Source organism: Camelus ferus, chromosome 7, assembly GCF_009834535.1.
Source record: "Camelus ferus isolate YT-003-E chromosome 7, BCGSAC_Cfer_1.0, whole genome shotgun sequence".
NCBI lineage: Eukaryota > Metazoa > Chordata > Mammalia > Artiodactyla > Camelidae > Camelus > Camelus ferus.
The window spans coordinates 62,322,929-62,348,054 of record NC_045702.1 but is presented as its reverse complement, the minus strand read 5'-3'; the positions used below and the strand labels follow the sequence as shown (position 1 = coordinate 62,348,054).

General features: G+C 38.5%; 1 protein-coding gene across 6 annotated transcripts in view; it reads right to left on the bottom strand.

Moving 5' to 3' along the window:
• The window catches only part of CDK6 (cyclin dependent kinase 6), a 215,570-nt gene that overhangs the window by 108,764 nt on the left and 81,680 nt on the right, over nucleotides 1-25,126 (bottom strand). For all 6 annotated transcript variants that reach the window (XM_032483999.1, XM_032484002.1, XM_032484001.1 and 3 more), the window contains exon 4: nucleotides 4,092-4,259. In XM_032483999.1, the coding sequence (XP_032339890.1) occupies nucleotides 4,092-4,259 (168 nt within the window). The remainder of the gene's footprint in view (nucleotides 1-4,091; nucleotides 4,260-25,126) is intronic.

Below are 25,126 nucleotides of genomic sequence, written 5' to 3'. Positions count from 1 at the left end.
AGAAAAATATATAATATCACTCATATGTGGAATCTAAGAAAAGGAAAAGAGGACACTAACAAACTCATCTACAAAACAGAAACAGACTCGCAGACATAGTAAACAATCTTATGGTTACTGGGGGAAAGAGGGTGGGAAGGGATAAATTTTGGAGTTTGAGATTTGCAAAGGTTAACGACTATATAAAAAAATAGATTAAAAAACAAATTTCTTCTGTATAGCACAGGGAACTATATTCAATATCTTGTAATAACCTTTAATGAAAAAGAATACGAAAAGGAATATAGGTATATATATACGCATAATTAAGACACTGTGCTGTATACCAGAAATTGACAATTGTAACTAACTGTACTTCAATTTAAAAAAATGCAGTATCTGCTAAATGCAATAAAGTGAACTGCAATGAAATGAGCTAGGTGTGTATTCTTGAAACACATCTGACACTGAGATTACATAACTGCACAAGTCATGGTTCTTACATGTCACTTCTGTGCCATGGAAGGAAGCTCCCTATAACCTGTTCTCTGGTTTTCCATGAATGCAGTATTTTAACACAGGTCACAGGTGTTGATCTTCATGGGTTCAGAGAAACTCTTCTGATAAGAAGAACCCATGTCAGGCAGGCACTAGGTATAAGGGGCCCCACTTCTCTCCACAGTCTCCGCTCCTCCCTGCATCACAAGGGGCCTCATGCACATGCCTATGGCCACTCCAGTCCACGTGTCCCGACTCTGCCTGAAGTCTGCAAACTGCTGCCCCTTAGGCTTGGGGTGAACACACAGGCGCACAATCTGCTGTTAGGAGGAAGGAATGAGAAGAGCCCATGCGGTTCCCATTTAGTCAGGGAATTCCAAAGCCCTGAGTGTCGCTGGGGAGGGTGGGGGTCTCGGGCTCTGTGTGTCTCCTTGAGCCCTGGGTTCTGTGCCCCATCAAGGGAGGTATGACTGGAGCAGGGTCAGCGCAGGCTCCTCTAACGCACAGGACCCAAGCCAGGGGCCCCTCTTGCCTGGGTCTAAGGCATTCACTGTAGCCACCCACATCTTGATTCTATAACCTTTAAAGAAATAGGTATAAACAACCCTTCCTCTGCATGAGTACATGGGCATACCTGACTGGATACTGAGCAGCAAGAATCCAATACTTCCTTCCATGCGGGAGGCACCTGGTTAAGGGCACTTAACCCTCCCTTATCAGATGAAGACAAGCCAAGTCATCTGGCCCTATGTTACACCAACTACAGCTACAACTGGAGTCCAGACTTACGAGGACTGTCCTAAATTAATTTCTACCCGGAAAGCCAACTCCTTCAAGGAACTTACAGCCTGAAAAATAAAATCCCCAAATAATTACAAACAAGATAGAAAGCAGCATTATGTTTGGGTTTTTTTTTTTTTTTTTTTTTGTGGGGGGAGGATTAGGTTTGTTTGTTTGTTTGTCTGTTTATTTAGTGGAGGCACTGGGGATTGAACCCAGGACTTTGTGCATGCTAAGCCTGCATTCTACTACTGAGCTATGCCCTCCCCCTAGAAAGCAGCATTATGACATATATTAATAAGATGTTACTCTAGAAATAATGAGGGAGGAAGCTGGGATTACTTTCTGCAGGGGGTACCAGAAGGGGACATTTGAGTCAGGCTTTGGAAGATAAGTAATATATTAGTGTTTCTCATGGCTGCAAAATGTCAGTTTTGAATCAGTTAACTTGTGATTTCTTTAACATTCCACGAATCAAGTTGATTCCCAGTTCCTGTATGACATAACCCACTAAAAAATTTGTATTTCCAGGAAGTAGACTGTAGTCTTTTTCTCTTCAAGAAATACAAAAAATAAATACCAGTTCGGTCTGAAAAACCTGTGATTTCAAGCCTTCATATGTCACCATGTGTGTGTAAACCAATGTATCCCTATAGAAATGGATTTTTCCTTAAATAGAAAAATATAAAACAGTGGGAAATTTTTTTAATGCAGTACCCTACAGAAATCATAGCTTTTATTACTGACATTAAATTCCAACTCTCGTTCTTCCAAATTATGTCTGAATTTGCTCCAGTGTCTCTCCCAGTTGCCAGTATCTTTTACTTTATGGCACCATAAGAAGTGTAGGGTATGCAGTACAAACTAGATACTGAAAAATCATGAATTTATGATTGCCTTTCCCTTTTCTGTATGAAATCATTTGTCTACCTTTTCCTGTCTGAACATATCAACTTTCAGCAAGAATGGAATGTTAATTGGTGTTACACACAAGCTGGGCTATCGTTCCTCAGATTCAATAAGGAAAAAAAATCAAAACAAACCCAACTGGGTTTCCTGTTTTTATTTATGGTTTTTAGTGCCCAGTTGGGGGGATCTCAGTTATGGCTCATCCTTCCCTCAATTACCGTGCCCAAGGAGAGCAGTTCCTTCCATCTGCTCTGCTGATGACTGTCCGGATCACAAAACCTATTCAAGCTTCTCCCCAGGGCCCTGAAACAACACGGAAACTACTTCCTAGGGAAGCTGCAGCCTACCTCACCCTTCCCACTGGGGAAACACACAGACTCAGCCCTTTCTGGTGTGATTATATAAGAACACAAGGTCTCACTTGACCCAACCCAAATCAGAAATGTAGTCTTTAAACACCATCTTGTGCCCTGTCTTCTCAAAAGTGACGGTGTAGGCTGGGCAAAGAGGAAACAAGAATTTCTCTTTCAACAATGGTGACACATTCTAAGGAATCCTCTGTAACAATTCTAATGCCCTAGGTAAGGTATATAACGTTGGGAAAGTATGTGGTCTTACATGTCCGGGGTCTAGTATCTATATTTTGGGGGTGAGGAAGCAGAATACTTTTGCAAATTGAATGTTTTTCTAAGGCAAGTTATCTCTCTCAGAGAATTTCCAACTCCCCTCCTGAATTTCTACTTCTCAGCTGAGGCATTACTGGAATTAGGGGAAACAATTCTTTGTTGCACAGAATATTAGGCTCCTTGCAGCCACCCCCATCCTCCAAGATGTTACGATGACCAAAGATGCTGTCATACCTTTCTCAACAACGCTCCCCACCCAGGGCAGTGCTGCCCTTGACCGAGAACCACTGAGAGATTAAAGACTGACTATATGTGGAAAATGACATAGTGACCCAGGAGGGTTCTTTTACTTAAGGCTTAATCTAATACTCTGAGGGCAATTTTTGTAGTCTTCATGAAATTAAAAGGGATACTTCACATTAACTTCCTACCTCAACTAAGTAGCACCGCAAAGGGACATTCCCTGACTTAAGAAAAAAAAATCTATGCATGAATTCACTGCATGTAAAACAGGTCCTTCAAAGACAAAGGGTGTTAGTGCCTACTCCCAGGCTCCTCTTTGTATATTTTGGGTGCAGAATTTCACAAAAATTCATCTCAGAAACAATGAACTATAAGGAGAAACAGAAGCTAACGAGGCCAGTAGCTATTATGGTTTTGTGTTGGAATGAGACAAAAAAACAGACTATTATAACTGTCATTCTTTGCCAAAGTAGAGTCCTTGGGTTTACTCTTTGTATTTTGGCTTGGATGAAGCCTTCACCCGGCAGGGTGGTGCTACTTATTCATGGATCATCCAAGTTCACTGTAAATTTAATTTCTTCTGCACAGTCGGCACCACAGCTTCAGAGGAGTGCTTCTTCCACACATCTGTGCAGGTACGCAGCTGTTTCTCAAGCTGGGATACAGGTCAACATTGCTGGTGCTCTCTCCTCCCTGACCTTGAGCTGTGTCTCCCCAGACACTATATATGCAGCTCTGAAAACAGTGGTTATGGCAAAGAGCCATATGGCAAAACGGTTTGGAAACTTGTAACTGATTCCTTTCTAGTGGCTAAGATGCAACAGTCTATTTCTGCAACGGGTTCTGTCCACATTGTTGTGGACATGTGTGCCCGGATGTGTCTGCAGTTGTAAGCAAAATGCTTTCCCCCACCCTTTGCTATATAAAAAGAGCAAAGACGTTCTGTCCACCAACTGACCGCAGGTAGTAATAACATTAAGGGCATGGAATGGGTGCAGTTTGTCATTCAAAAGAGGAAAAATAAGTTTAATGAAAGAACAGCACTTTCTCACTCACCACGGAGGTAAGAGCCATCTGAAAACTGTAGATGCGGGCAAGGCCGAAGTCAGCCAGTTTTATTTGTCCACTGCTGGTCACCAGAATGTTCTGTGGTTTTAGATCACGATGCACTACTCGGTGAGAATGAAGAAAGTCCAGACCTCGGAGAAGCTGAAACATCATATCCTAAATAAAACCAAAAAAGAAAATCAGTACACGGTCAAACACAAATTCAACATGTTGAATCTTCAGCACTGAGAAGAGTGCTTGGCACACAAAAAAGCATTCGATAAATAGTTGCTGAATGAATGAAGTTGTCTCCATTCCTACTGCACCACTCGCCCATTCTCAAGATCACTACAAAAATTTTCACTCTTGACTTGTAGTTTACTAAGAAAGGACAATTTAAAAATAGTTTCAGATGGCATAAGAAATATTCTGGAAGGATATATACCAAACTGGTGTCCATGGTTAATGTTGGGGAGAAGTAGTAATTGGTGAGAGAGGGGCCCTTTTTACTTCATATGCTTTGCTATGATTTATTTCAACAATGTTACTTCAACAATTAAAATCCAGTAAGTGAGAATAATACAAATGGTAGTTCTTACTATTTTTACAGCACCTAATACTAAGCAATCACTATGTGGCAAGCACTGTTCTAAACACTTTCTGCTTAGTAACTCACTTAATCCACACTGCGACATTGAGGTAAATAATATCATTAACCCATTTTACAGGTCAAGAAACTGATACCCGGTAGGTGTACGTAATTAGCCCAAAGTAACACCACTAGCAAGAGACAGAGTCCCGATCTAAACCAGAGTCCAGGAAAAATGGACTCAAATACCCAATGCATTCCTTTATTAGATCAATGATCGAATGAGTATATAAAACCAGGTAAGCCGTTTACCTTCACCAAGCCTCAGTTTTCCTGTCTGTAAAAACAGGAAAGTAACAAAACCTACTTCACAGGATCACTGCAAAGCATTCAGCACAGCAATAAGCATCCAATAAGCAATTACTTAAGTATTAAGTAAGCAGGGAGCAGGGGGGCATTCAGAAAATAAACCAATGCCACATCTTTTTCTAATTTTAGAACTGATAAAATCAGACACAAGATTTAAAACACAGAAACAGTGTCTGAAAGTAGGAATTTAAGATCTTGACCATGACATGATCCTCTGAAATCTGGGGTCAATAAGACTGACCTACCTTCCCCCCAAAATATTGTAAGAAGAGTGTGTACAAGGGAGGACGAAGTAATTTTGTTCATCTAAGGGTAAGAGAAATGATTAGGCAGAACCAGGGGCTTCAGAGCTGATGGGGCCATGAGGACACTTCTGTTCATCAGCTGGACCACATTTGGTTATTGGTTTACAGTACTGGTTCTTCCTTCAGGGTTGGGAGTTCTGTCTTTACATCCTGGCTTATTTAAAACCAAAGCCTTAGTTTCTCATCTCTAAAAAGAAGAGAATAGTGTTTATTTTCGTCATATGAGATTTAAATGAAGTAATGCATGTAAAGAGGTAGTGCAGTTTCTGGCACATGGTAAGCACTCAGCAAATGATCACTGAACTGTCCCATTTCCTGGGGGACACAGAATCACAAGCAACTAGAAGAAAATGTGGCCAGTGCCACAAAGTCAGTGAACAAAGCAATAATAGAGGATGTGCAAAGACAGAGGTATACTACTGGAATTCTTTTTAAGATCCACCTAAATGGATCAGATGAACTGGCCGGGGTTACCTTCTAAGCATCCAAAGATGAAAACTCCGGAAAAGACTGCACTGTCCAGGGACAGTCCTTCAAGCCTTAAGAACCACTGAGGGTCAGACGACTTGCAATGAAAAAACACGAGTGTGAAAATGAAGCACTAAATGTCAGCGAAAGTAATCTGCTGGGGCAAATAAGTTGGAAACACATGCACACGACTTGTAAGCAGTGGGTTTTAAACAGCATGACTAACCTAAAGTAACCTCATGCTGGCCTGTCATCTTTAGCTTCTTATACAGTAAGCACCAACCATTTAAAACAGTACAAAGAATAAATGCGCTTGGTTCTTGTTTCAGTGTTCAAACAGTTTAAACAGCCAATTAGTAGAATAAATATGTAAAAATTTGAACGAATTAATTACTAATAAGGCCCATCTAAATTTATAAAAAGCCTGAACTACTGAATTTAAATATATGTGTATTGCTTTATTTGTGTATTTATAAAGCACATACTACATTCTTCTTCATTACAAAATTGGTACATGTTTAATGCATACAGAACCTTATAAAATTTTTTATAAATCCAGAGGAAGAACAAAAATCATTCAAAATCCCACCACTCAGAAGACAGAGAAAAAACTACACTGTTAAATAACTTCTGTCGTCCTCACCTTTAAAATGGATACTGCTATATTTATAGGTATAAATATATTATGTTTCTATATAATATATAAATATGTTATATATAATATGTATTATATCAAATATAGTATTAATATATAAATATAACATATTATATTTATAAATAAAAATTGTTATTACTCTGTATACTTTTTGTGGTTGTTTTAAAAACATTTAACAACTCATTATGAATATTTTGCCACTTCAACAAAATTCTTCTAAAATACAACATTTTTATACCATATGGTTTTTAATGGCTGCATAGTTTTCCTCCCTGTACCATAATCATTATTATTTGCTTTTAGTTGTGTCATTTTGGAACTTATACTAAGAGTCTAGTTCTCCTTTGTTTAAAGGCTAGAGTAGATGAAAACAACTTGTTAACCTCATATGAAAACATCGTTTAGGCAGCTGGACCCCATATACCTGCACTAACACTGATTCCATGTAAATGACACTATGGATGTATAAAGTTAGTTCTACATAAGAATTACCACTCTTTTTTTTTTTTTTTTAAGAATTACCATTCTTTAGATTGTATTAGGCTACTATAAATTTTTTTTTGGTTGGCAAACTGGGTTCTCTTTTAAACCTGCAATATCCAGCTACAATTAGAGTTTTGAGCTAGTGCACTCTTAGCTAATACTTTCTTTAAATTGCCAAAAATCTCATTTCCTTCAGTAATTCAACTGTAGAGTAGGCTGATGAGCATTATGGAGTTGTAATAAAGCATGACTTGGGGACCCCCCTCCATCTTTAGTCATCATTCATTGGAACACCTAATCGGAAAAGGGAAATATATTCAGCTATGTCAGGAACTGTGGTCACAGATAAGAATGAGAACCCCGGCCTCAATTCCTGAGAATGATATGAATGAATAAACTGTAAACACTAAATAAAGCAAGAAAAAAAAAAAAAAAAAGAAAATCACTTTTCCTTCAGAATCACAAGAAGTGCTTTGATCAAAGACATTTCAAAGGATTCTCTACTTAAGCTTATTATCTGTCCTTTCTCAATTTATAGTATCGTTGAGACATACTTTTAAATTAGCTCAAGATTTTAATCTAAATTAATCTGTTTTATATAAGACTCAAATATTTTGTAGTAATCCTAGTGATGTAATGCAATGAAACTACGGATACTGCCAATTAAGTTAAACATAGGTTTAAAACCTTTTTATGTTACAGTGCACAATTCTAGCATAAAAGGTTTCAACATCTAGTCACACTAATGATAAACAGTCACTGGGGGCCCTTACTCTATCTTTCTGAAACGTGTCGTGGAAGCATGTTTCTACAGGACACCATCCATGGAATGAAGTCTGGCTCCAGTGACTTTAGATGGGGTTTTTGTCCTTGGCAACTGCCCTGAAAAGACTCTGGATTTCAGTCTGAATGAACACCAGAAATTTTTAAAGCCTTGTGATTGTTTCTTTTAGGTGTTCTAGAGCTCTAATCCTCTTAATTTCTTGGAAAACAAAAACAAGCCAACTGAAAATCTACCTCAAGCTTTTCTAATGGGAAAAAATTTTATCATTCGGTCTTTTTTTCCAAGTATAAAAATGTATGATTAGTTTCAAAAGATACTAAAAACACCAATTTATACCACACAGTAAATCACAGAAATGACAGCTCTCAAAAGGCATTTCTGGATTTTTGGATGTATCTACCTAATCTAAGCAATATATTCACATCAAGGTTTTAGCAACAAAAATGCACATCCGTAGTTTATTTTAAAATGAAAAACAAGACATATACAACTTGTACAAGGCTAATCATTTCTCATTATAAACCACAGTCTTTTCAAATTCATTACTGACAGAAGTTTTGACAGAAGTATCTTCGTAACAATTTGCTGTTTCTTACAAAGATCTCCTACCCAGTTTATTTCTTATGAAGATGTTAGAGGAATTTAAGAGGTCAATACAAGAAAGTTCTTTTTACACTAAACTGATAACATGTTGACTTAAGGTAGGGATTGTAATTATAGGAACAGAAGTAAAAGCTCACGCGAGCCTACATGTAAAGGGTGACGATAAAGTCATAAAGAAAGCAGAGGACTACTGGCAATAATGAGGGCTAGTCCCAGCTTTTTTTTTTTTCTGGTTAGTAATACACATTTTAAAAATTTAATTGTGGTAAAATACACATAAAATTTTCCATCTTAACCATTTTTAAGTGTATAGTGTGGTATTAAGTATATTCACACTGTTGTGCAACCAATCTCCAGAACTTTTCTATCTTGCAAAACTGAACTCTATTCTATACCCACTAAATAGCTCTACATTTCTCCCTCCCTCCCAGACCCTGGCAACCAACCACTCTTCTACGTTTTGTTTCTATGAATTTGGCTACTCTAGGTACCTCATATAAGTGGAATCATAATCTTTTTGTGACTGGTTTATTTCCTTTAGCATAATGTCCTCAAAGTTCACCCAAGTTTTAGCATGTGTCAGAATTCCCTTCCTTTTTAAAGCTGAATAATATTCCATTGCATGGATATTCCACATTTTGTTTATCCATTCATCTGCTGATGGACATTTGGGTTGTTTTCACCTTCTGGCTATTGTGAATAATCTGCTACAAATATAGGTGTATAAATATAAATATCTGTTTATGACCCTGCTTTCAATTCTTTTGGATTCACATACCCAGAAGTGGAATTGCTGAATCTAGTCCCAGGATCTTTTAAAATTACAGTTCTCCTGTAAAATGTGGTACAGTATTACTACATAAGCAACGAAGTAGTGACTAACAATGCCACGTTTGGGTCCTGGAGAGTCAAGCAAGTGGGTTCATTCACTCACTGGCGATTTCACTCACTCCTTTCACTTCAGTGCTCAGGGAGAACCTGCCGCAAATCCCCACTTTAAATTAAGCTTACTGTACAGGACACACCATACTCTACTTCAAAACTTGACAGTGGCTTCTTCACGTTTTCACTGATCAATTCACAATGTTAACAATGAGCTGCAAAGATTGCTTTAGAAGCTAGTGCCCCTTACTTCTCACTCTGGTCCTCAGGAGTACCCAAAGAATGCTCCATCAAAAATCACAATGGGCAGAACAAATTCTGACAAAGCAAGAGGGTAAAGCAGGTTCCTTAAAACTTCAGATCACCTGGGAAGTTATTAACTGGTAAATTCAAAGTAAGGAATAAATGGGAGGACCTGAAGACGAGCCACAAGAGTCACATGGCAGCTTTGTTCGTTTCCAACAAGCGCAGTAGAGCTGTGGGGTACTGGGTTCCTTCACCCCTGAGCACCCAGGATGAGACAGCTGAGGAAGCCGACCATCGCCCCGGGGCTCCTCAGCAGAAACAAAGGCAAGGCCCCTACCTGCAGGTGCTGGCCTTCTGTTCTTACTGCTTCTTGGCAACTCAGTAAAAGCATAATCAAAGCGGTTCCATATATAATTTTTATTAACAAAATATGTATTCTTAAGAGAAAATGAGAAGAATCCATATATTATTCATCCCTGAAAGTGATGATAATGCCAGTAAGTGAAGGATCAGTCTCAACTAACTAAAAATAGAAAAATAACACCTGATTTTCGCCAAGCTTGGAAATACTGTTGGTGTTTGAGGAACAGTGCAGTAACTAAATGGACCATCTGAAAGAAGGAATCATTACCTCACCATGATGACTATTATTAACCCACAGTGGAAAGTCATTGGGAACTGAAACTCCAAATAGCAATGTTAATTGTAACTTCTTCAGAGCAATGTTGATCTAAAAATCAACATTGCATAAATAAGAAAATGCAAAGTTTAAGTGCCTAAGTTGTTGGCTAATGACCCAAATGAGTTTTGTTCTATACACATTGTTTTCTAATCCTTTTAAAATCATTTAACAATATACTGTGGATACTACTCCATTTCAACATGTATTCTTTATAATAAAAAAGATTTTTAACAGTGTGCTTTTTAATGGCTGTATCTGGGCAAAATACTTTGTCTTTCCCCATTCTCCTTCTCAATTCCCTCTTTTGAAATTTTCCCCTCACTCCGTACTTCCCTCCTCTCCAAATGAGGTAATATATTAGAGAAGTTGGTTTTCCACAGAGTGGAGCATATTATTATTTGCCTACTGTAGTAGACACTGCTGTTGCCAGCCATAAAGGATTGGCCCAAGGCAATCACATTCCAGTTTGCTAGGAACTGATCAAGGGATGGACAGGAGACCCAGTCCTGGCTAATGAAGACATATGGGCAAGTCTGCTAATAGAGTTTTGGGAAGTATTTTTCTCCTAATAAGAGGCCCACTTTGGGCCTCTCTGCTTCACTTCCTCCTCACTTCCCAGCCCCCACTCCCCACCTGTGCACCTTACACTAAATGCCACTGCCTGAAGGCATGTAGCATGCCCTGTAGCAGCCACCTTGAAGCATAAAGGGAGATACCATCTGCACACACACACAAAGCCAGAGTGTCATGAGGGCAAGAGTCTGGGTCTTTGATGACATCACTGAATAGCTGAGCCAACTTTGAGGCCACCCACTTCTAGCCTTGTAGTTAGGGCAGCAATAATGCTCTTACTTAATTAAAGTCACTTTTTCATTGAGTGTTCTGTAATCTGCAGTTGAAAATTATTCTAACAAATCTAGCTTAGCTAAAATTATATTAACTAAAACTTGTTAAGGTCACAGCCTTTTATTTATAGCCCTCACCCCCCATGCTCCTGACAGAGCCTGTACCAACATTCCTTTCTCGTTGCCAATTATCCCTTCCAAGTATGCTTGTGTCTTTGAGACTTTTGCCTCCATCCATTAATGTTCACAACAGCCCCTTGTTGCTATCATTTGCCGTCAGTCATCCATACTCCTCAGGGACTCTGCTCATCCTCTGCCCAACACTCACCATATTCCTGCATGACTTCAACACCTGAGAATGCCCTTAGCTTTAGAGAATGCTGACTTCCTCAGCTCCATTCCATTTTGTGCCATCTAATCCCACAGCTTAAACTAGGAGTGTGTTATTACTCAACTCCGATTTTTTTAATTAAAAAAAAATTAAAGTTACTCTACTTTTACTTGGATATCAAAATACCACTTACATTTACATAAACTTATTAGACAGCATGATTAATTAAACTTGGAGAGCAACTCCTTCATGCATCATCTGTTAAATCTGCCCATTCCCTCACCTCTCTTGTTCCATGATCATTCTAGCTTATCCTCTATGCAAAGTGTAATCCTCCATTAGCCCAACTGCTCTCTTTTCTTGGCTGTTACACCTGTATTTCAGAGAGCTGTTAAAGGGGGAACATGATCACATAAGTGTCTATTAGCAATATGAAGTCAGTCTCCAACTCTACTTTAGAGTCACCAGGTAACCCTTCAGGTCCCTACTTAGCTCTCTTGCTGTCCTTGTAGCTAAACTTTTACTGCTGTCCTCATGCTTCGTCATCTCCTTTCCTTCTTTTAGCACGCTAGTACACACTCCACTTCAGAGAGAAACACAGACCATCAGGGAATGCTATTAACGCCTCGGGTTCCACCTATGTTTATTAATTTTTCTAAATTGAAGTATAGTTGATTTGCAATATTTTGTTAGTTTCTGGTGTACAGCAAAGTGATTCAGTTGTTCATAAATACACATATTCTTTTTCATATTCTTTTCTATTATGGTTTATTACAGGATGTTGAGTATTGTTCTCTGTGCTATATACAGTAGGATCTTGCTGTTTATCCGTTTTATATATAGTAATTAGTATCTGCTACTCCCAAACTCCTAATGTATCTCTCCCCCATCGGTAACCATAAGCCTGTTTTCTATGTCTGTAGGTCTGTTTCTGTTTTGTATATAGATTCATTTATATTATTTTTTAGATTCTGCATATAAGTGATATCATATGGTATTTGTCTTCCTCTTTCTGACTTATTTCATTTAGTATGACGATCTCTAGGTCCACCCATGTTGCTGCAAATGGCATTATTTCCTTCTTTTTATGGCTGAGTAGTATTCCATTGTATATATTTATTGCAACTTCTTTATCCAGTCATCTGTTGATGGACATTTAGGTTGCTTCCAAGTCTTGGCTTTCGTAAACAGTGTTACTATGAACATTGGGGTGCGTGTGTCTTTTTGAATTAGAGTTTTCTCCAGATATATGCCCAGGAATGGGACTGCTGGATCATATGGCAACTCTATTTTTAGTTTTTTAAGGTACCTCCATACTGTTTTCCATAGTAGCTGCATCAAATTACATTCCCACCAATAGTGTAGGAGGGTTCCCTTTTCTCCACACCCTCTCCAACACTAATATTTGCAGAGTTTTTAATGATGGCCATTCGAACCAGTGTGTGAGGTAGGACCTCATTTTAGTTTTGATTTGCATTTCTCTAATAATTAGCAATGTTGAGCATCTTTTAATGCACCTACTGGCCATCTGTATGTCTTCTTTGGAGAAATGTCTAGGTCATCTGCCCATTTTTTGATTGGGTTGTTTGGCTTTTTGGTTATTGAGTTGTATGATCTGTTTGTGTATTTTGGCAATTAAGCCTCTGTCGTTTTCATTGCAAATATTTTCTCCCAGTCCACAGGTTGTCTTTTTGTTTTGTTCATGGTTTCCTTTGCTGTGCAACCACCTATAAGTTTATAAGCACTGCCATCTACCCCCTCCCTTATCTCTTGGTGGGAAAGCTTTCCTTCCTTCTGTGCAGTATTCATCTTCCTCCTATGCTCATTAATTCCAGCTTCCTCAAGCCCTTCGCCTTGCTCTACTACCCATTTACCTTCTCTACTGTATATGGGACTTCCCTCTCTATTGTCCCTTGACCAATAAACAATCCAAGCAACCTCTTCCTTTCTTAGCTAATGGTCTTTACACAGTGGTACACATTTCTCATTCCCCACTCACACCACATCACTGCAGTGCATGCAGCAGCTCTTGCAAGATCACCAATAACCACCCAGCTTGTCACAACCAGTGGGACATTCCAACCCTAACTGAACCTTGCCGTGGCATTTCACACTGAATCTCTCCCTCCTCTTCATCGTTCTTCAAAGTGGGAAGATCGTCTACTAGTCTGATTAGAAATGTAACGCATATTCACTGTTAAATAAAACCAAAACACAAGGGAAAAAAGGAAATAAATACCATTCACAATTCTTCCATCCAGAGATAACCACAATGAAGATACTGGTGTATCCTTCCATAATTTTTCTATACACATACACTCATATAGTTATCCTCTGTTTTATAAACAGAATGCTAGTGTATAAAATTCTGTAATTGCCTTTTCACATTATAATGTATACTGAATGCATCTGCATGTCAGTAAATACAGACCTATTGTTCAATTTTTAATGGTGTGCCATTCTATTTTTATTTATATACTATCTTTAGCCAAAGGTTTTAAGCATTTATTAAGTTACCCACTTTTTAAATGCCCCTTTTATCATGCTCAAAATTACTTGAGCTTGTTTCTGAACGTGACTCATTCGGCTCAGCTTACTTCTCACTTTTAATAATAGAAAATTAAGAATATGTCTTAGTTTCTGGTAGGGCATGTTTCCTTTTTTCATTCTTTATAGAACATTGCTGGACATTTACATGTTATTTTTCTGGACTGATTTTAAGATCAATTTATTGAGTTCCCATATCCTACCACAACTCCCAAATTACTTTCACTAATTTTAAGAACTTAATAGACTAATTTGGGGAGAACCAATATTTTTATAATAGTGAGTCTTTCCTTTTCACAACATGGCGTAGCTCTTTTTTTATTCAAGTCTTTTAGGTCCCTTAGTAAAGTTCTATCACTTTAAAAAATATAATTCCTGCATCTCTGAGGCCCCCACAAGTGTGGATCTGTGCTCATCTTTCTTTACAGGTACTGGACTCACTGTTTCCCCATTGATCTCATTTTTCAAATCTGTCCTTTCTCTTTGGCTAAGCTGATCTTTTTAACATGCAAACCTGATCCTATCAGATCATTCTTAGGCTGAAACACCCTCAGCCAAAGCCCTCCTGGCTCTCTGGCCTTGCCTCCTGGAACTCCTGGGAACGACCTCACTCACTCACTGCCCTATGGCCCCATCTTCTGAGAGCAGGGTCTGCTTTAATCACTCTTCCTCCAGATACACTAGACTCCTAGCCCACTGCATTAACCAGTGCCAATAAATGTTTACTGGCTTTTCATAGAGAAGTGAAGCCTAAACTAAACTGGAAATGACTAAGAAATCTATAAAAGCTGTTAGCTTAAAAAGAACTTACTGACTCCCTCCAAAAAGGAATACATTAGCAGGTGATGAAACCCTAGGGGAATCAGAAAAAGTAGGCTGGGATTAGGGGATAGGGACCAAAGAGGCATGGCATATAAACCAGTATTCTTCTCTATTAGCTATTAAAACATCTTCATACATGCATTAAGACTTTTGATTCATTGTTTCAGAAATATAATATTCCTAGTCCTATAATGAACACTGAAGAATGTAATAAATACAGTTCCTCTCTATTTTATGCCCTCTATTCAGAATTCTTTTAGCAACTTGCCCGTCAAGAGACATGGATTTTAGCACATTGTTCCATCGCTAGGGGTAAGACTACAAGCAAGTCACTTACCCTCTCTCCTCCCTACGAGAAGCATTCTATGGATCAAATCACCTTGCCTGAGTCATCATTTGGATGCAGAACTGGACCACTGGCTAAATATCCTAGTAATACTTTAATTTCACATCGTCACATCAGTGTTTCTCCAAGTGTGGTCTCTTAACCCAATGTTATCAACTAAGTTCCACTTCATCTTAGCCACCAGCCAATTGACTAACCAAGTCCTAACTTTTCTGAACCTCAGTTTCTCATGTACAAGAATCAAGATAAATCCTGCCCTGCCTCTGTCATAGAGAACTGTGGAAAGAATTGAGATATTTGATTATTTTATATCACATACTTGACTTGTCAAGTGCTGTTGAGTCAAGTGCTACTGAGCTAGACTGTGAATTCTCTGAGGAACAGGAATGTGGTTCCCCTTCATGCCCTCCACAGAGTCCAACAAGTCACCTTACACAGAGAAATCTGTTGATTTTACTTGATTTGATGAATCACCCAAGTCTACAGATAGGCATTAAGCTGAAATATAATGACTTGCGCTTGGCTCTGCATAGGAGTTATCTAGAATATCCTCACTAATTAAACTGACTCCTGAGTTGTTAGTGAAAAGGCTACAATCTTGCACTGTGGTTTATCAGTTATTCACTAAGAATTTATTGGATGCTTGCCAAGTGGAGGCACAAAAGACGCACAAAAGAAATTCCTCTTAGAAATGTATATAACCTAAGCAAGCCACTTGCACATGAGAGGTGTTCTTTCCATTTTTGAGGGCTGTATGATTTAAAAGGAAGAGCACTGGATTTAGAGCTAAAAGCAATGGATCTGAATTTATGCTTACTAGTTATAGAATCTAAGGCCAGTCATTTGCAACTGTTATGGGCCTGCGTTTTCACATTTATAAAAATGGAAATAACCTCAAAAAAGGAGAGATTTAATATGTCATTATATACTATTATGCTGTATATGTATAGTATTTTCGGCAGGATATTAAATATTTAAATACTTTATATAGTGTAAAGTACACTCATGTAATGAATTGCTACCACTTATTCAAAAGAAATAGGAAACCATTATTACGTATAAGGCCTTGGGCTAGGCAATGTTACACACAAGCACCTAAGACAGAGACCTAAGGAGCTCCTGTTTTAGCAGGGAATGAAGACATAAATACCTACACACTTCATTCAGCCTATGGCAAGGACCACCAATGGCACAGGGACTACAGGTACTGAGGTTGCACCGAGGAGGAAACAGCATTCCAGCCAACCTTGGAGGGGGGCTACCATTGTTTGATGTGGGGAAGCATCTGCCTGGAAGACTGGCAGATGCTTAGAAGATCAGTGCTTAGGTATTCGGGGATCAGCAACAGCCCCCGGAGGGACCATTCTGCAAAGGGCTTTATAGCTGGGCTGGTGTAGGGAGTTTACAGTGTCCTATCTTGTAGGCAAGGAGCAATCAGTGAAACTGTGTAAAAGAATGGCATGTTATTATCGATATTTTAGCTGATGGAATGGGTGGGAGTTGTTGTAAGAAGGCTATTATTCTAGTCTGGACATAAGAACACTGGAAAAGGAAGAGACAAATGCAGTATGTTACTGTTTGTTTTCACAGGTCAACTTTTGAGGGCTCTGCTACATCTCCACGTTGCACACTGGGTAAACCTGGGCCTCTGTTTAACCTCCACCTCCCCTCCCTGAGCATCTGGCTTTGGTTTCCTCATCTGTAAAATGGGGACAACACTTTCTTAAGGGTGGTTGTGAGAACTAAAGACAGTATGTGAATTTTCCAGCGTGGCTAACAGGTTTGGAACTGGTGTCATGAAATCAAGAGGACCTTCCATTAGCAACAGCATCTAGCAACACTGTGAGTTCAGATCCATTTAGTTTTCTCCAGTCAGTACCGAACTGCCTCCCATCTTCCCAGTCACTATTAAGATCAACAAACACCACTGTGCGCATATTAAAGGATTCAATCTTAAAAATGTTTTTTATTTTATTTAAATCAAGCATTATGCTGCCTGTCCTTAATTCTGAAAGTCTAAAGACCACTAACATTTTAGGTCTAGAAGGGTCCTTAGAAATCATCTGTTACTATTCACTGAATGTACTGTATGTCTCTTTTTGTATATGACTCAACTTTCTAAGCTGGTTTTAAGTTGCTTTTTACTAATACCAGGGCTGATTTTTCTATGGAGCCTCCAACTGTTGTTGAGGTTCCCTCAAACTGTCCTATGAGTGCTTTCATGGGACAGTAACAATTTACTATTAAAATGCAGTAGAAATTTTTACATTATATATATGTCCAGGGGGAGCGTATAGCTCAAGTGGTAGAGCACATGCTTAGCATACATGAGGTCCTGGGTTCAATCCCCAGTACCTCCTCTAAGAATAAAAAAGTAAACCTAATGACTTCCTCCCCCCTCCCCACACCAGAAAAGAAAGAATACATATGTCCAGAAGCTACTACTGAGTAGGGAGAAACAACACTAATGAATTTTCTTACACAGTTAACTTTGGTTGCTTTCCCAGCTTAACAAATAAGAACTAGAATTTGTGATATTATTTCCTTGTGTTACGCGTTCATGCTGAACTGTGTGCATTCCAATACAGAGAGGGGGAGAAGAGCAAACGAAAGTGTTCTCTGAAAAGAACACAGCTTCATTTGGTCAAAAAAATGGTCTTTACAAGAGTTTTTATTATAGGTCATAAAACACTGCTTACCACAATGTACCTCTTCCTTGAAAAAGAAAAGAAATGCCTGCAGTGGTGAGAAGCCGAAAACAACACACTGCGAGTATTCGTGCCTCCTTCCCATAAACACATCTGTGCACATTATCTGTTTTGGGTAGAGCTGCCTGCACAGCTGTTTATGGGGGCTCAGAAGAGGCAGTCTTTTTTATTCCGTGTTATTTCAAGGACTGAATTTTTAAGCTGCAGCCCTGTTAGAAGAGAGGCAGCAAATGCATCTCCAGGGGAAGGGAAACCATATGCTCCTCGCTAATAACTTCTTCCATCTACAGGAAGTAGAGACTCTGGGTGGTCATACTGAGTCAGGAAAGGCATGAAGGCCAAGAAAAAATGGGGGATCTTTAGGTTAAATAGAACGGAAGAGCATTCACCAAGGCAAAAATGAGATCTTGGTTAAGAATTAATGAATATCTTACAAAAAAATTCAGCAACTTAACATTAAAATAGGCACCACAATAGGAATTGTCTAGGGGAAGCAGCACCGCGGCTAGGAAACTCTTAGTCTTAAAAGCACCCGGGTACTAAGTACAGGTAGATTTATACACTGAGTACTGCTCTGGTTTAAAGATGTCCATCCCCCAGATGCAGGGTTGTTGTCTCAAACATGCCCCTCTTGCCTTCCAATCTTTTCCTGGCTCACCTAAAAACCCCAGTCAGCTTTCTGGATCATTCTCTTTCCAGGCACCATAAAAATCATCTTCCATTTCTCCTTACACTGATGCTCCAAGGCCTCGCCTGCCCATCCCTACTCCTACCATTAAGATTGTGTGGGAGGATCAGCACACAAAAGCTGGAGCAGTTACCTGTCCTGTCTCCAATTTCATCCGGGCTTTCAGTCCTACCTTCTCTGGGTCTCTGGCAAGCTCCTTTTTCTGGTGTCCACAACTGTTACCACAAACATTCAGCATTTGTTTGTGTTCCCAATTATGTCTGTGTCTCAAAAGAATCTTAAGTTCTAAATTCTGCCTTCACCTCCTTACCTCACTCATCCGTGGCTCCAACATTTAGTCATATTTTGAGCATCCCAAGTCACAAAGGCAGCTGAGACTGCTCTCTTCAGTTTCAAACAGGTGAACTTCAAAGCTTCTTGCTCACGTTTTCTAGACTTTTCCACAGCAACTGATCTCAGTATGTCCCCAAACAACACTACAGTTCCTTCACCCCTATCAAAATCTGTCCTTCAGCCTGTATTTCTTATCTTGTATACTGGCCCCATTGACCGCCCAAAGGATCGATCCATGAATCTGACAGACATTGTAGGTTCCTTCTCTCCTCCCGATCACGTAGGATCAGTCACCAAGTCCTAGTGATTGGAGTTCCTAAATTCCCTTTCAAATCAGCCCTCCTCCCTGATCTCCACAGTCCCTGGTAAGTTGCCCATATCTCTTACCTGCATAATGGCAGTAAGTGTCCCAACACAGGGCCTGCCTTTAGATTTAAGTATTTTTCATCTTTTTCCACGACACTGGCTAAATGACATTTCTAACACGTAAATCTGAATCATACAGAAGTCACCTACCGTTCCCTGTAAGACAAAGGGAGAACTCAGCTGCTACCTACGGCACCTTCAGGTCTGATCCTGAACTACCTCTATTTTCACTCCCAGCTGCTACTATGCTCTGAAGATCATCTGCTCTTACATCTTTGTCCCTCTGCAATGCTGTTCCCTATGCCTAGGCATTCCCTCCATGGCCCTACTCCCCAACACACATATCTTGTTCACATGGCTCTTTCCAATTCATCCTTCAGGGCTTACTTGAAGTCGATCTTGGCCAAGTCCTGAGCAAATCTCTTCACACCCACAGACTAAGCCACATTCCCCCTCAACCCCATTTATAACCCTTTCTAATCCCTCAGTACTCAGTCTGGGTCTGGTAAAGAATTTATCCTACTTTACTGAAACCATGATGTCTCCCTCACTAGGTTGGAGCCCCTTAATGCTAAGAAAGGATCTGGAAATGGGGGTGAGATGAGAAAAATAAAAGAGCATTCCAAGCACTTTACAGACATGATTATTTTTTTAACCCAGGCACTCTGCATACATTATTTCATTTCATTCTCCCAGAAATCCCTTGAGTAAATTCATATTCATTCATTCTAAGTTTGTGTCACAGGCCAACTCTTGAGGCAGGCGCTGTGCTGGGCTGGAGACCCACAGTGCCTGGTCTCATGGGGCTGACAGCAGAGCTGGGAAGCCGACTGGGAGGTCAAGGAGATCCTGACTTCGAGATACTGGCACCACCTGACTGGGCACCCCAGGTGCACTTGGCCCTCTTCAGCTGTTCACGCCTCGGCCTCAGTGAATGAGTATGAAGGAAATGAACAAACAATGTTTTCAAAATGTGCTATGACCTGGCAGTTCCACTTTAAGGAATTCACTCTACAGAACCAAAAGCACACGTTTAGAATAAGTCATTACAAAGAGGGGTCAATGCTATTTTTCCAGAAAAAGTAAAAAAATAAAAACATCTATAATGTCTACCAATAAGGGAATAGTTAAATAAATTATGATGAGTCTACAGTGAGTATCAAGCAGCCATTAGGAAGAACCTGGGTAACCTTAACATGGTAACTAGATAAATTGATATTGAAAGGAATAAGCCTTAGAGTAATACATACAGCTTGATTCTATTTTGATAAGTGTGCATATTTATGTACGTGTGAACATGTCTGCACTCATCAGAGTAGTCAGATAAAATATAGGACACTGAGTTAAATTTGAATTTCAGGTAAACAAGAAATAATTATTTTTAGTTTGACTATGTCCCATGCAATATGTGGGACATTTTTCTATGAAAAAATTATTTGTTGGTTATCTGAAATTCAACTTTAACTGATTGTCTATAAATCTGGCAACCCTATGTGAATACATATAAAAATGTGTGGAAGGAGATATAGGTAGTTAAAGGTTGTTACCTCTGGAGGTGGGGGTAAAAAGGAGGAACAAAAGGAAGAGACTTCTGCTTTTTTATGTCAAGTGCTGGAAGTGGTAGAATTGTAGGTGATTTTTACTTTTTTGTGTTCTTCTAAAGTTGCCAGTTCAAATTATATATACAGATATATTTAAATGTCCCTTTTGCCAAGCACAATTTTTAAGTTACTAGCCAGCAATCTTTTGAACATATAAAATTTAATAAGTCTCTGATAAAGTCTGTGAAATAAAAATAGTCCTACAAGGATCATTTTAAAAACTCTACAGAAACAGAAAGTGGAAAGCTTCCGAATTTTCTAAGAAATGATGGCTCATTTTCTAAATTATAGTTAACAATGTTGCTTTATGTCCTCAACAGACTACTGCTGCTTAAAGTTGTGAGTCCAGCTTATTCAGGTATTTTTTTTAACCTCCACTTTGTGACACGGATCCTACAGAAGAATAGGTGCTCAACACATTTTAAGCAAGAGGTGGTTCAGAAAGAGTAAAATAATGCATTTTAGGGCTAACCATACAAATAGTCATTGGCTTGTTTTTCAGACTCTGATTTAGTTTAACTGTTGAAATATTTTAGAATGAAAGCTAAATCAATAATGCCCTCTTGAAACAACCCTAAACTTTCTTTAGGCTGAGAGTCAAAGGCTTAAAAGTTTGTAGGCGAAAGAACCCATGTAAAATTCCCGAGTAGCACCCACCACAACAAAACTTTATCGTGTCTTGATTATTTCCAGTCCCTGTTTCTTTCCTCTTGTTGTTAGAAACAGCACACAAGGTCTTTCAAAACGGTTTCTGAAATGTTTTATCTGGCCTCTAAGGCTGTAAGCCAACAACTTTTTAGCACAGATTTTAGGGTCATCTCAGACTCAGTCAGACACGACACTTGTTTGCCCAGAGGTACCAGGATTGCCAGTGCTCACTGGTGTTCCCTTAAGAGCTTATACTTGAATATAGTTTGCTTTTATTTTATACATTTATAGTACATCTAAGAGGAATATGGTTCTTGCACCCCCCAACACACACACACACGCACACACACGCACACACACACGCACACACACACAATTTATAAAGCAGTACAAAGGATAAGCTAAAAGAAATATTTTTATCCTTAAAGATCATAAAACTCTTCTCTTCTGGCATTGTGGTTTCAGCATTTTTTTGGTAGACAAAAAATATGTACATCCATGTAACAATGCTTTTCTTTCAAAGCTCTTATACACATGCAATATTAACTGATTATTATAACAGGATATGAGAAAAACATGGAAATTGAAAGGTTTTAACATTTAAAAGCCTAGCTATGATGTTTCCCTCCCTGTTACACATACTTAGTTCACAGTTAAAAACACTTTACTGGAAACTTAAAAGGTACTGATATAGGATGTTTGAATTCCATAGCATGAGTAGTCAAAATAGACTTAAAGGGCATTAGGGAAATGTTTTGTCTCTATGTATTTTTGAAGCGCTCAGATATAAGAGAGGTCCAAGCGATGATTATAAATCATGTCTGATGCTCTGAGTAAAGAGAGAAAGATCCCATTCAAGTTCCTACGCACTAAGAGAAGATTTTGACATTATCCACAATATAAAAGGAACTCCTACAAGTCAGTTAGAAAAAGACAGACAACCTAATGTTTAAAAATGGTGAAAGATGTGAATGGGCACTTCACAAAAGAGGAAATCCAAATTTCCAGAGCTTATGAAAAGGTGCTTACCCATATTAGTCTTCACAGAATTGAAGATTTAAAACATAACAAGATACTACTACAATGGTTTAAGTTGACAATACTAAGTGTTGACAAAGATATGGAGCAGCTGACTCTCCTATAGCACTGATGGAAAAACACAAAATAGTTTAAATCACTTGGGAAACTGGCTGGACTACCGATACACAGAAGAACAAAAACTCACCTCACAGGTAGGATATTGAACAATAGAAGCTGTACACAAAGCAGTAGACTCTTTTATATGAAATGAGCCAGTGTCATGATTATCTCTAAGAAGGGGTTATAGACTGGGGAGGGGCCTGAAGAAGCCTTTGAAATGTTCTCTTTCTTGATCTGGGTGGTAATTACATTAGCAAGAAATCATCAAGTTGTATGCACACTTGAGATCAGTGCACTTACTTTATCATGTCTCTGATACCTCAGTTGGAAAAAGAAAATCTCTGTCTTTCCAAAATTCATCCAAATCTGGGAAGTTATCCCAGCTCAGGCATACTTTTCAGGACCTCTCTGGCCAGACTCATCATTAGAGGCCTCAGAGACCCAGAGAGAGATCTCAGTTTTCGTTTAGGATCTGCTGCTTCTTATTTCTGAGTTGTTTAATCCCTTTACCTAATTTCCACCTGTATCAGTTTCTTCACTGGCAGGTGGGAGGATGACACACATTTTTCTCATATCCCACTATAATAATCAGGTACTATGCTTGTGTATAGGTGCATTGAAAAGCACTGTTACATGGATATACCATTATCTATTCCATATTGGAAGAATCCAAGTTTCTTCAAATAATATTAAAGACACAATATTTTTTATCATCACCAATTCCCTGACAATTATCAATTTCTTGAAATGCAAAACATGGAAGTTAATTATGAGTAAGAATAGACGCATCCAATCTCCCTTTCACCCTGCAGTCCACTGCAGTGACTCACAGTACAGGCTTATGAGGTTCTGACTCTGTCTTTCTCCCTGGGTGACCTTGGGTATATTTGTGGATTTCATCAGATCTAAATAAAACAGCGTCTATTTTCAGATTTACTACTACTATTTCAATGTACCACTAAAAAAGAAAAATGACTGCCAATTAAACTATGACACAACTCTTTCTTATCATATAGAAGTTTCAGCTACACATATTAAAAGGGCTCCTTAGCCCTCTTCAGATTTGGGTGTTTATCATGCATCATTCTTGAACAGTCACCAAAATTAAGATCTAAGTGGAATAATTTGATGAAGGTATTCCAAGAATTTCTTCACACTCACAGTCCTGCTCTTTTACATCACGTTTCTACTCAAGAGTTCTCCATGTCTGTGTTTTCCCACACAGTGCTGTCCTCTGTACAATCAAGACTATGATAGTTATTAAACACTGGTGCTCTGCTGTTATCTCTAGGATTTTCATCCAAGCCACTAATTCTGCAAAATCTTAAGCACGTGTGCAGTCAGTAACAACTCAATCAGGTCAGGAGCCCACTGACAGTGATGGAAAATGTATTCCATAAAATGGGCATCTTAGAACTGATGAAATATGGTCCTTCACCTCTTTGAACCCCAGTTTCCTCTTTAACAAAATAATATTTATCTTCACAGAACTGTTATAAAGATCAAATCAGACAATGGGGTAGCATATTCTGGTTTGAAAATAATTTTCCATGAAAAATTTAAAATGTGACTCCACTGTTTCCAGGAACCTGTGTTGCTGATAAGTGTTGCTTTTTCACAAATATGTTGAAAATATGCTGCATATTACAATTTATTTATCTGTTCAGTTATTCAATAAACATTGACTGAATACACAGCAAAAGAATATGGAGGGCACTCTGCTAAATGCTGGGGATCCTAAATGAAAGTATTTTTTAATAAAAATCTTGTATATCTATAATTTTCTTTAATCTACCAGTTTAGCAATGAACATGTAAATGAGACTAGATCTGAAGACAATTTCTTAATGAAACTAAGTTATAGCCTAGTAATTATTACATTTTTCTTTATATGCATTTGAATCTTATTTTTAATCACACAAAGAATATATGAATACATCCATATTAGGAAAAAAATGCAAAACTCAAACATAGAGTTGAAGTTTTACTTGATCACCTACTGGGGTTGTCAGATAAAATGCAGAATGTTCAGTTAATTTGAGTTTCAGATAATCAATGATTTTTTAGTGTAAGCATGCCCTAAATACTACATGGAACATACTTAAACTAAAAATTTTTGGTTGTTTATCTAAAACTGAAATTTAACTTAACATCTTATATTTTTATTTGCTAAATCTGGCAAACTTAGCATCTACTTTAACCTCAATCTCTTCCAAAGAGGCAACCATTATTATCAGTTTGTTCGTAAATTCTTCCAGACTTGGTTCTGTGAGTTATATAAGATACACATGCACTTCAGATATATGGAACCAGGGCATAGTTACAGTTCAGAAATAGGCTCTTTTTTCCTTTTCCTCACTCAACACTACGCTTTAAAGGTAATTTGTTATAGATCTATGTCATTCTTTCTAATTGTCACATACTATTCCATAGTATTCAGGTCTACATGGCTATCCCCCTACTGACGAAAACTTAGGTTACTTCTATTTTCTTCCACTGCAAGTAATACTACAGCAAACTTTCTTATTTATGCTTCCTTTGCACTAGTACCAGGTTTCTCTGAGAAGTTAAAATGCTTGGTCACTGAACATATGCATTTTCAGT